Here is a 13380-nt window from a genome sequence, read left to right on the forward strand (position 1 = left end):
AGCAGTGTGATTCACATCAATGCGCTGTGTAGATATCAATAAGAAGTGACATCCGTATCGCCGTAGACGACACCACTGCTGTCATCCTGACCTCCAAGCCTTTATTCAAGTTGGTTCATCTTTGGATGCCGACAGCAGTCGCACCATTGGACGACATAACTTGGGACTGTAGCCTACAAAAGAATATTCCTGCTCTTTTCCCACAATCCATCAAACACATTTGATGTGTCATCATAGTGGTCTCTGACATCATAGTGGTCTCTTTCATCATAGTGGTCTCTGACATCATAGTGGTCTCTTTCATCATAGTGGTCTCTGACATCATAGTGGTCTCTGACATCATAGTGGTCTCTTTCATCATAGTGGTCTCTGACATCATAGTGGTCTCTTTCATCATAGTGATTGATCTCTGACGTCATAGTGGTCTCTGTCATCATAGTGATCTCTGTCATCATAGTGGTCTCTGACATCATAGTGGTCTCTGTCATCATAGTGGTCTCTGACATCATAGTGGTCTCTGTCATCATAGTGATTGATCTCTGACATCATAGTGGTCTCTGAATTATGGTCAGACTCGCTCACATTTAACAAATGTAAACGTGCTCCTTTTTCAATGCTGATTTGAATGTCATTCAAAAAAACAGATTTTTACATTTTTATTCACACTTTTTGAGTGTAAAAGTAATCACGTTTTTCAAAAGTATCTAATCTGATTACAATATTTTTTTTCTGGTAATGTAACGGAATCCCTTACATGTTACTGTCATCAGTTACTCCTCAACCCTGCTGGCATTTTACATAATTTCTGAAACAATTAAAGTATTCTCCCTGTACACCAAGTCAGAACCGTAAGATAAATAAAGGGGGCATATAAGGAGACAGTTAAAGCTCTTACAATATTCAATGATTACATTTCTCTAAAATAGGTTATAGGCTACATGTGCACCACCAAGTCAGAACAGTAGGTGAAATTAAGAGGTGAAAATAGACCAAATTATCAGGGTGAGGCACATGGGCTACTAACAGCTTACTACACCACATACACTTAGTATTACTTTATTAGCTACAGTATACACATCTCCCTGGCATATTACATCATCTATGCAGCAGCATACAATACACTCACTTGAACAGGAAGGTGGCGCGGCGGTCCTTCATGGGCATATTCTGTCATCAAACTTTAACATCAAAGTCTGTCATTCTCTGGATTTATGCTGCTTTCAAGACAACTGGGAACTCGGGGGGGGGGGGGGGGGGGGGACAAGGTTGAATCAAGACGTCAGTGATCTTCAGGTCGTAGCCCTAGAAAGAGTCCCGAGTTCCCGACTTGTAATTCTGAGTTGGATGACCATTTGACAAAGTATTTTCTCAGTCGGAGCTCATTTGTTCCCCGATGTCTTGAACTCACTGAAGTCATATTTCCCAGTTTCCAGTTGTTTTGAACAAGGCACAAATCATGCTTCATTGACAGCATGGCCAATGTTAATCATTTTAAGCTTGGAAAAGAGACCCTTAAACCCAGACCACACAGCTACTCCACTGAATAGCAGGATAGTGATTGCTTTGAAAATCTTGCAGTTAGCCACTGATTCCTTCCAAACCACTCATTGTTGGATTTGCGATTTCCAGTTTTGTAATTTTTATTTATTTACCTAGGCAAGTCAGTTAAGAACAAATTCTTATTTTCAATGACAGCCTAGGAACAGTGGGTTAACTGCCTGTTCAAGGGCAGAACGACAGATTTGTACCTTGTCAGCTGCAAAACCTTTTGGTTACTAGTCCAACGCTCTAACCACTAGGCTACCCTGCTGTTTATGTTCTATGGCCGATGAGCACCGATACATTTTTAATCTATAATTAATCTTCATATGACAAGGGTTAAAAAAGGACTTGACAGGAGATTGTCGACGTGATTCATGATGATTGTCTAGATTTTGAAAGTATGTTGTTGACATGATCAGTCCAATCAAAGACACGGTAGATATCACATTTTATCTATGGCCAATGACCTTGAGCCTTCTTGGATGGTCACTTCTTAATGTAACTGCTGTTGCAGCACCCAATGGGTTTGAATTTTCAAACTCTCCCCATAGATTTTGCGGTGACGTAGTGTCCTCATGAGTGACAGAACATTGGGCCAATCACAGCGCAACTAGAGAACATTAACCAACCCCTACGCTCCGTATTTTCCTCTGGCAGCCCCACCACCACAGAAAGCAGCTGAGCTAGACTGAAACACCTGTATTTTGGAGCTGCCTTACTCAAGAAAACAAAACAAAAAAAGAGACCATGGTTTGTATGCGGCTTTATTACATGGTTTACATTCTCTGCAAACTGATATGTGACACACGTATCAACGCCAAAATAACATAAAAACAAACTCTTTTTTTCCAGCTTAAAAGGCAGGGTTCAAAACAGAATGACGTGTCGCCACTGTCCCTCTTCATCAGCACTGAACCCGTCTCCTCTTCATCAGCACTGACTGAACCCGTCCCTCCTCTTCATCAGCACTGAACCCGTCTCCTCTTCATCAGCACTGACTGAACCCTTCTCCTCCTCTTCATCAGCACTGACTGAACCTGTCCCTCTTCATCAGCACTGACTGAACCCGTCCCTCTTCACCAGCACTGACTGAACCCGTCCCTCCTCTTCATCAGCACTGACTGAACCTGTCCCTCTTCATCAGCACTGACTGAACCCACCTCCTCTTCAGCACTGACTGAACCCACCTCCTCTTCATCAGCACTGACTGAAGTGGATTTAACAAGTGACATCAATAAGGGATCATAGTTTTCACCTGGATTCACCTGGTCAGTCTCATGGAAAGAGTAGGTGTTCCTAATGTTTTGTACACTCAGTATATTAGGGCCATTATAAGCAGAAAATGCTTTAATGTGATCAACTGGAACAGCTCTGGGAGTTATGGGTAATAAATGCGTTTATAACAGTGACGACAACAACAAAGAATATTTCTCCAAACTACAGCCAAGACTTTAATTCATTCTTAAACATAATTTCTGGAACTTTTTAAAATAATACTTTATTTTATCCTTTATTTAACTTGGCAAGTCAGTTAAGAACAAATTCTTATTCACAATGACGGCCTAGGAACAGTGGGTTAACTGCCTTGTTCAGGGGCAGAACGACAGATTTGTACCTTGTCAGCTCGGGGATTCGATCACGCAACCTTTCGGTTACTAGGCTACCTGCTCTAACCACTAGGCTACCTGCTCTAACCACTAGGCTACCTGCCTCTAACCACTAGGCTACCTGCTCTAACCACTAGGCTACCTGCTCTAACCACTAGGCTACCTGCTCTAACCACTAGGCTACCTGCTCTAACCACTAGGTTACCTGCTCTAACCACTAGGTTACCTGCTCTAACCACTAGGCTACCTGCTCTAACCACTAGGCTACCTACTCTAACCACTAGGCTACCTACTCTAACCACTAGGCTACCTACTCTAACCACTAGGCTACCTGCTCTAACCACTAGGCTACCTACTCTAACCACTAGGCTACCTACTCTAACCACTAGGCTACCCCGCTGCCGCTTACATATAGGTTTACATTGGCAGGGAATGACTTAACCACTACGTTGTAGAGGTGTGTGTGTGTGTGTGTGTTGTGGTGTGTGTTGTGGTGTGTGTGTGTTGTGGTGTGTGTGTGAGTGTGTGTGAGTGTGAGTGTGTGTGTGTGTGTGTGTCTATGACAGTGCTCCTTTCGTACAGTAGAGCTGGTAAACTGTGCGACTCAAAGCTGGACCCAAGTTCCTGAAATGCAAACAGAACCAACAATAAGCAGTCCATTAAATCAACGTCTGCAGTTCTTTTCATACCTTCTCACCTTTTCAGTTTTCCATATCGGATGGAGGAGAGTAGTTTCTCTCTTTCTGTGTCGCTGGGGCACTGCTCATATGCTTTCAACAGACTGGAGGGATGAGAGGGGAGAAGGATGAGAGAGAGAGGAGAGAGAGAGATGAGAGAGATGAGAGAGGGATGAGAGAGAGAGAGAGAGGGATGAGAGAGAAAGATGAAAGGAGAGAGAGATAAAGGACTTGCTGGTATGCCATCTCTAGTCAACAAGAACACAAGTATAGCCCATCTGTAAATAGCCCATCTGTAAATAGCCCATCCAACTACCTCATCCCCAAATTGTTATTTATTTTTTGCTCCTTTGCACCCCAGTATCTCTACCTGCACATCCATCTTCTGCACATATACCATTCCAGTGTTTATTTGTTAAATTGTAATTACTTCGCCACTATGGCCTATTTATTGCCTTTACCTTCCTAATTTTACTACATTTGCACACACTGTATATAGACATTATTGTGTTATTGACTGTACGTTTATTTATCCCATGGGTAACTCTGTGCTGTTGTTTGTGTCGCACTGCTTTGCTTTATCTTGGCCAGGTCGCAGTTGTATATGAGAACTTGTTCTCAACTAGCCTATCTGGTTAAATAAAGGTGAAAAAAAAGAAAAAATGTAAAGTAGTCAGCCCTCTCTCACCTACGTCAACGGAGGAGCCAGCCCTCTCTCACCTACATCAAGGGAAGAGCCAGCCCTCTCTCACCTACATCAAGGGAGGAGCCAGCCCTCTCTCACCTACATCAACGGAGGAACCAGCCCCCTCTCACCTACATCAACGGAGGAACCAGCCCTCTCTCACCTACGTCAACGGAGGAACCAGCCCTCTCTCACCTACGTCAACGGAGGAACCAGCCCTCTCTCACCTACGCCAACGGAGAGACCAGCCGTATCTCACCTACGTCAACAGAGAAACCAGCCCTCTCACCTACTTGAGAGAAACCAGCCCTCTCACCTACATCAGAGAAACCAGCCCTCTCTCACCTACGTCAACGGAGGAACCAGCCCTCTCTCACCTACGCCAACGGAGAGACCAGCCGTATCTCACCTACGTCAACAGAGAAACCAGCCGTATCTCACCTACGTCAACAGAGAAACCAGCCCTCTCACCTACATCAGAGAAACCAGCCCTCTCTCACCTACATCAGAGAAACCAGCCCTCTCTCACCTACATCAGAGAAACCAGCCCTCTCTCACCTACATCAGAGAAACCAGCCCTCTCTCACCTACGTCAACGGAGACACCAGCCCTCTCTCACCTGTCAACGGAGAAACCAGCCCCATCTCACCTGCGTCAACGGAGGAACCAGCCCTCTCTCACCTGTCAACGGAAAAACCAGCCCTCTCTCACCTGTCAACGGAGAAACCAGCCCCATCTCACCTGCGTCAACGGAGGAACCAGCCCTCTCTCACCTGTCAACGGAGGAACCAGCCCTCTCTCACCTGTCAACGGAGAAACCAGCCCTCTCTCACCTGCGTCAACGGAGAAACCAGCCCTCTCTCACCTGTCAACGGAGGAACCAGCCCTCTCTCACCTGTCAACGGAGGAACCAGCCCTCTCTCACCTACATCAACGGAGGGACCAGCCGTATCTCACCTACGTCAACGGAGAAACCAGTAGGGAATGTAGGGAATAGGGTGCCCTCTGACCCCTAGCTGCATGACTAGAGGGGAAACTATGGGTCAGTGACTGGAGGGGAACTATGGGTCAGTGACTGGAGGGGAAACTATGGGTCAGTGACTAGAGGAGAAACTATAGGTCAGTGACTAGAGGGGGAACTATGGGTCAGTGACTGGAGGGGAAACTATGGGGGAAACTATGGGTCAGTGACTAGAGGGGGAACTATGAGTCAGTGACTGGAGGAGAAACTATGGGTCAGTGACTAGAGGGGAAACTATGGGTCAGTGACTGGAGGAGAAACTATGGGTCAGTGACTAGAGGAGAAACTATGGGTCAGTGACTAGAGGGGGAACTATGGGGGAAACTATGGGTCAGTGACTAGAGGAGAAACTATGGGTCAGTGACTAGAGGGGAACTATGGGGGAAACTATGGGTCAGTGACTAGAGGAGAAACTATGGGTCAGTGACTAGAGGGGAACTATGGGGGAAACTATGGGTCAGTGACTAGAGGGGGAACTATGGGGGAAACTATGGGTCAGTGACTAGAGGAGAAACTATGGGTCAGTGACTAGAGGGGAACTATGGGGGAAACTATGGGTCAGTGACTAGAGGAGAAACTATGGGTCAGTGACTAGAGGAGAAACTATGGGTCAGTGACTAGAGGGGAAACTATGGGTCAGTGACTAGAGGGGGAACTATGGGTCAGTGACTAGAGGGGGAACTATGGGTCAGTGACTAGAGGGGGAACTATGGGTCAGTGACTAGAGGGGGAACTATGGGTCAGTGACTAGAGGGGGAACTATGGGTCAGTGACTAGAGGGGGAACTATGGGTCAGTGACTAGAGGGGGAACTATGGGTCAGTGACTAGAGGAGAAACTATGGGTCAGTGACTAGAGGAGAAACTATGGGTCAGTGACTGGAGGGGAAACTATGGGTCAGTGACTGGAGGGGAAACTATGGGTCAGTGACTAGAGGGGGAACTATGGGGGAAACTATGGGTCAGTGACTAGAGGGGAAACTATGGGTCAGTGACTAGAGGAGGAACTATGGGTCAGTGACTAGAGGAGAAACTATGGGTCAGTGACTAGAGGAGAAACTATGGGTCAGTGACTAGAGGAGAAACTATGGGTCAGTGACTGGAGGAGAAACTATGGGTCAGTGACTAGGGGGAGGGGAAACTATGGGTCAGTGACTGGAGGGAAACAATGGGTCAGTGACTAGAGGGGGAACTATGGGGAAACTATGGGTCAGTGACTAGAGGGGAAACTATGGGTCAGTGACTAGAGGGGGTCAACTGACTGGAGGGGGAAACTATGGGTCAGTGACTAGAGGGGGAACTATGGGTCAGTGACTAGAGGAGAAACTATGGGTCAGAAACTATGGGTCAGTGAAACTATGGGTCAGTGACTAGGGAGAAACTATGGGGGAGGGGGAACTATGGGTCAGTGACTAGAGGGGAAACTATGGGTCAGTGACTAGAGGGGAGGGGGAAACTATGGGTCAGTGACTAGAGGAGAAACTATGGGTCAGTGACTAGAGGGGGAACTATGGGTCAGTGACTAGAGGGGGAGAAACTATGGGTCAGTGACTAGAGGAGAAACTATGGGTCAGTGACTGGAGGGGGGGAAACTATGGGTCAGTGACTAGAGGGAAACTATGGGTCAGTGACTAGGGGAGAAACTATGGGTCAGTGACTGAAACTATGGGTCAGTGGGAAACTATGGGTCAGTGACTAGGGGGGAACTATGGGTCAGTGACTAGAGGGGGAACTATGGGTCAGTGACTGGAGGGGAACTATGGGTCAGTGACTAGAGGGGAACTATGGGTCAGTGACTAGAGGGGGAACTATGGGTCAGTGACTAGAGGGAAACTATGGGTCAGTGTGACTAGTGGGGGAAACTATGGGTCAGTGACTGGGGAAACTATGGGTCAGTGACTGGAGGGGAAACTAGGGGAAACTATGGGTCAGTGACTAGAGGGGGAACTATGGGGGAAACTATGGGTCAGTGACTAGAGGGGAAACTATGGGTCAGTGACTAGAGGAGGAACTATGGGTCAGTGACTAGAGGAGAAACTATGGGTCAGTGACTAGAGGAGAAACTATGGGTCAGTGACTAGAGGAGAAACTATGGGTCAGTGACTGGAGGAGAAACTATGGGTCAGTGACTGGAGATGGGGGAACTATGGGTCAGTGACTAGGGGAACTATGGGTCAGTGACTAGAGGGGGAACTATGGGGGAAACTATGGGTCAGTGACTAGAGGGGAAACTATGGGTCAGTGACTAGAGGGGGAACTATGGGTCAGTGACTGGAGGGGAAACTATGGGTCAGTGACTAGAGGGGAACTATGGGTCAGTGACTAGAGGGGGAACTATGGGTCAGTGACTAGAGGGGGAACTATGGGTCAGTGACTAGAGGGGAACTATGGGTCAGTGACTAGAGGGGAAACTATGGGTCAGTGACTAGAGGAGAAACTATGGGTCAGTGACTGGAGGGGGAACTATGGGTCAGTGACTTTAGGGGGAAACTATGGGTCAGTGACTTTAGGGGGAAACTATGGGTCAGTGACTAGAGGGGAAGCTATGGGTCAGTGACTGGAGGGAATCTATGGGTCAGTGACTAGAGGGGGAACTATGGGTCAGTGACTGGAGGGAATCTATGGGTCAGTGACTAGAGGGGAAACTATGGGTCAGTGACTAGAGGGGAAACTATGGGTCAGTGACTAGAGGAGAAACTATGGGTCAGTGACTAGAGGGGGAACTATGGGTCAGTGACTGGAGGGGGAACTATGGGTCAGTGACTAGAGGGGGAACTATGGGTCAGTGACTAGAGGGGGAACTAGAGGGGAAACTATGGGTCAGTGACTAGAGGGGAAACTATGGGTCAGTGACTAGAGGGGAAACTATGGGTCAGTGACTAGAGGGGAAACTATGGGTCAGTGACTAGAGGGGAAACTATGGGTCAGTGACTGGAGGGGAACGATGGGGGAAACTATGGGTCAGTGACTGGAGGAGAAACTATGGGTCAGTGACTAGAGGGGAAACTATGGGTCAGTGACTAGAGGGGAAACTATGGGGGGAACTATGGGTCAGTGACTAGAGGAGAAACTATGGGTCAGTGACTAGAGGGGAAACTATGGGGGGAACTATGGGTCAGTGACTAGAGGGGAAACTATGGGTCAGTGACTAGAGGGGAAACTATGGGTCAGTGACTAGAGGGGAAACTATGGGGGAAACTATGGGTCAGTGACTAGAGGGGGAACTATGGGGGGACCTATGGGTCAGTGACTAGAGGGGGAACTATGGGTCAGTGACTGGAGGGAATCTATGGGTCAGTGACTAGAGGGGGAACTATGGGTCAGTGACTGGAGGTGAAACTATGGGTCAGTGACTGGAGGGGGAACTATGGGTCAGTGACTAGAGGGGGAACTATGGGTCAGTGACTAGAGGGGGAACTATGGGTCAGTGACTGGAGGTGAAACTATGGGGGAAACTATGGGTCAGTGACTAGAGGGGGAACTATGGGTCAGTGACTGGAGGGGGAACTATGGGTCAGTGACTAGAGGGGGAACTATGGGTCAGTGACTAGAGGGTAAACTATGAGTCAGTGACTAGAGGGGAAACTATGGGTCAGTGACTAGAGGGTAAACTATGGGTCAGTGACTAGAGGGGGAACTATGGGTCAGTGACTAGAGGGGGAACTATGGGTCAGTGACTAGAGGGGGAACTATGGGGGGGAACTATGGGTCAGTGACTAGAGGGGGAACTATGGGTCAGTGACTAGAGGGGAAACTATGGGTCAGTGACTAGAGGGGGAACTATGGGTCAGTGACTAGAGGGGGAACTAGAGGGGAAACTATGGGTCAGTGACTAGAGGGGGAACTATGGGTCAGTGACTAGAGGGGGAACTAGAGGGGAATCTATGGGTCAGTGACTGGAGGGGGACCTATGGGTCAGTGACTGGAGGGGAAGCTATGGGTCAGTGACTAGAGGGGAAACTATGGGTCAGTGACTAGAGGGGAAACTATGGGTCAGTGACTAGAGGGGAAACTATGGGTCAGTGACTAGAGGGTAAACTATGGGTCAGTGACTAGAGGGGGAACTATGGGGGGAACTATGGGTCAGTGACTAGAGGGGGAACTATGGGTCAGTGACTAGAGGAGAAACTATGGGTCAGTGACTAGAGGGGGAACTATGGGGGAACTATGGGTCAGTGACTAGAGGGGGAACTATGGGTCAGTGACTGGAGGGAATCTATGGGTCAGTGACTAGAGGGGGAACTATGGGTCAGTGACTAGAGGGGAAACTATGGGTCAGTGACTAGAGGGGGAACTATGGGTCAGTGACTGGAGGTGAAACTATGGGTCAGTGACTGGAGGGGAACTATGGGTCAGTGACTAGAGGGGGAACTATGGGTCAGTGACTAGAGGGGAACTATGGGTCAGTGACTGGAGGTGATGGGGAAACTATGGGTCAGTGACTAGAGGGGGAACTATGGGTCAGTGACTAGAGGGGGAACTATGGGTCAGTGACTAGAGGGGGAACTATGGGTCAGTGACTAGAGGGGGAACTATGGGTCAGTGACTAGAGGGGGAACTATGGGTCAGTGACTAGAGGGGTAAACTATGGGTCAGTGACTAGAGGGGGAACTATGGGTCAGTGACTAGAGGGGGAACTATGGGTCAGTGACTAGAGGGGAACTAGGGGGAAACTATGGGTCAGTGACTAGAGGGGAAACTATGGGTCAGTGACTAGAGGGGAAACTATGGGTCAGTGACTAGAGGGGAAACTATGGGTCAGTGACTAGAGGGGAAACTATGGGTCAGTGACTGGAGGGGAACGATGGGGGAAACTATGGGTCAGTGACTGGAGGAGAAACTATGGGTCAGTGACTAGAGGGGATGGGGGAACTATGGGTCAGTGACTAGAGGAGAAACTATGGGTCAGTGACTAGAGGGGAAACTATGGGGGGAACTATGGGTCAGTGACTAGAGGAGAAACTATGGGTCAGTGACTAGAGGGGAAACTATGGGGGGAACTATGGGTCAGTGACTAGAGGGGAAACTATGGGTCAGTGACTAGAGGGGAAACTATGGGTCAGTGACTAGAGGGGAAACTATGGGGGAAACTATGGGTCAGTGACTAGAGGGGGAACTATGGGTCAGTGACTAGAGGGGAAACTATGGGTCAGTGACTGGAGGAGAAACTATGGGTCAGTGACTAGAGGAGAAACTATGGGTCAGTGACTAGAGGAGAAACTATGGGTCAGTGACTAGAGGGGAAACTATGGGTCAGTGACTAGAGGGGGAACTATGGGTCAGTGACTAGAGGGGGAACTATGGGTCAGTGACTAGAGGGGAAACTATGGGTCAGTGACTAGAGGGGGAACTATGGGTCAGTGACTAGAGGGGGAACTATGGGTCAGTGACTAGAGGAGAAACTATGGGTCAGTGACTGGAGGTGAAACTATGGGGGAAAATATGGGTCAGTGACTGGAGGTGAAACTATGGGGGAAACTATGGGTCAGTGACTAGAGGGGGAACTATGGGTCAGTGACTAGAGGGGAAACTATGGGTCAGTGACTAGAGGGGAACTATGGGTCAGTGACTAGAGGGGGAACTATGGGTCAGTGACTAGAGGAGAAACTATGGGTCAGTGACTAGAGGGAAACTATGGGTCAGTGACTGGAGGTGAAACTATGGGGGAAACTATGGGTCAGTGACTGGAGGTGAAACTAGGGGAAACTATGGGTCAGTGACTAGAGGGGGAACTATGGGTCAGTGACTAGAGGGGAAACTATGGGTCAGTGACTAGAGGGGAAACTATGGGTCAGTGACTAGAGGGGAAACTATGGGTCAGTGACTAGAGGGGAAACTATGGGTCAGTGACTAGAGGAGAAACTATGGGTCAGTGACTAGAGGAGAAACTATGGGTCAGTGACTAGAGGGGGAACTATGGGTCAGTGACTAGAGGGGGAACTATGGGTCAGTGACTAGAGGGGGAACTATGGGTCAGTGACTAGAGGGGAAACTATGGGTCAGTGACTAGAGGGGAAACTATGGGTCAGTGACTAGAGGGGAAACTATGGGTCAGTGACTAGAGGAGAAACTATGGGTCAGTGACTAGAGGAGGAACTATGGGTCAGTGACTAGAGGGGGAACTATGGGTCAGTGACTAGAGGGGAAACTATGGGTCAGTGACTAGAGGGGAAACTATGGGTCAGTGACTAGAGGGGAAACTATGGGTCAGTGACTAGAGGGGAAACTATGGGTCAGTGACTAGAGGGGAAACTATGGGTCAGTGACTAGAGGAGAAACTATGGGTCAGTGACTAGAGGGGGAACTATGGGTCAGTGACTAGAGGGGGAACTATGGGTCAGTGACTAGAGGGAATCTATGGGTCTCTCCACTGGCCTCTCCACTGCTCTCTCCACTGCTCTCTCCACTGGCTTCCAGTTGAAGCTCGCATCCGCTACAAGACCATGGTGCTTGCCTACGGAGCTGTGAGGGGAACGGCACCTCAGTACCTCCAGGCTCTGATCAGGCCCTACACCCAAACAAGGGCACTGCGTTCATCCACCTCTGGCCTGCTCGCCTCCCTACCACTGAGGAAGTACAGTTCCCGCTCAGCCCAGTCAAAACTGTTCGCTGCTCTGGCCCCCCAATGGTGGAACAAACTCCCTCACGACGCCAGGACAGCGGAGTCAATCACCACCTTCCGGAGACACCTGAAACCCCACCTCTTTAAGGAATACCTAGGATAGGATAAAGTAATCCTTCTCACCCCCCCCCCCTTAAAGATTTAGATGCACTATTGTAAAGTGGCTGCTCCACTGGATGTCATAAGGTGAATGCACCAATTTGTAAGTCGCTCTGGATAAGAGCGTCTGCTAAATGACTTAAATGTAAATGACTTAAATGGGTCAGTGACTAGAGGGGGAACTATGGGTCAGTGACTAGAGGAGAAACTATGGGTCAGTGACTAGAGGAGAAACTATGGGTCAGTGACTAGAGGAGAAACTATGGGTCAGTGACTAGAGGAGAAACTATGGGTCAGTGACTAGAGGAGAAACTATGGGTCAGTGACTAGAGGAGAAACTATGGGTCAGTGACTAGAGGGGGAACTATGGGTCAGTGACTAGAGGGGGAACTATGGGTCAGTGACTAGAGGGGAAACTATGGGTCAGTGACTAGAGGGGGAACTATGGGTCAGTGACTAGAGGGGGAACTATGGGTCAGTGACTAGAGGGGGGGGAACTATGGGTCAGTGACTAGAGGGGGAACTATGGGTCAGTGACTAGAGGGGGAACTATGGGTCAGTGACTCAGAGGGGGAACTATGGGTCAGTGACTAGAGGGAAAACAGTGATGGGTCAGTGACTAGAGGGGGAACTATGGGGGGAACTATGGGTCAGTGACTAGAGGGGGAACTATGGGTCAGTGACTAGAGGAGAAACTATGGGTCAGTGACTAGAGGGGGAACTATGGGGGGAACTATGGGTCAGTGACTAGAGGGGGAACTATGGGTCAGTGACTGGAGGGAAACTATGGGTCAGTGACTAGAAGGGAAACTATGGGTCAGTGACTAGAGGAGAAACTATGGGTCAGTGACTAGAGGAGAAACTATGGGTCAGTGACTAGAGGAGAAACTATGGGTCAGTGACTAGAGGAGAAACTATGGGTCAGTGACTAGAGGAGAAACTATGGGTCAGTGACTAGAGGAGAAACTATGGGTCAGTGACTAGAGGGGGAAATGGGTCAGTGACTAGAGGGGGAAACTATGGGTCAGTGACTATGGGAGGGGGAAACTATGGGTCAGTGACTAGAGGGGAAACTATGGGTCAGTGACTAGAGGGGGAACTATGGGTCAGTGACTAGAGGGGGAACTAT

At 48.8% G+C, this 13380-nt stretch overlaps 2 protein-coding genes across 2 annotated transcripts in view; both read right to left on the reverse strand.

Annotated features, from left to right (window-relative positions):
• Nucleotides 1–509, reverse strand: part of LOC115127566 (transmembrane protein 151A) — an 81860-nt gene extending 81351 nt beyond the window's left edge. Inside the window, exon 1 of the mRNA XM_065026010.1 lies at nt 321–509. Coding sequence (XP_064882082.1) covers nt 321–509 — 189 coding nt within the window. The remainder of the gene's footprint in view (nt 1–320) is intronic.
• Nucleotides 510–2288: 1779 nt separating this feature from the next.
• The window catches only part of mus81 (MUS81 structure-specific endonuclease subunit), a 55805-nt gene continuing 44713 nt past the window's right edge, over nt 2289–13380 (reverse strand). Inside the window, exons 5-6 of the mRNA XM_065025222.1 lie at nt 3847–3930; nt 2289–3773 (exon numbers count right to left, since the gene is read on the reverse strand). Of these exons, the coding sequence (XP_064881294.1) occupies nt 3707–3773; nt 3847–3930 (151 nt within the window). The 3' untranslated portion in view covers nt 2289–3706. The remainder of the gene's footprint in view (nt 3774–3846; nt 3931–13380) is intronic.

Source organism: Oncorhynchus nerka, linkage group LG12 (assembly GCF_034236695.1).
Source record: "Oncorhynchus nerka isolate Pitt River linkage group LG12, Oner_Uvic_2.0, whole genome shotgun sequence".
Taxonomy (NCBI): Eukaryota; Metazoa; Chordata; class Actinopteri; order Salmoniformes; family Salmonidae; genus Oncorhynchus; species Oncorhynchus nerka.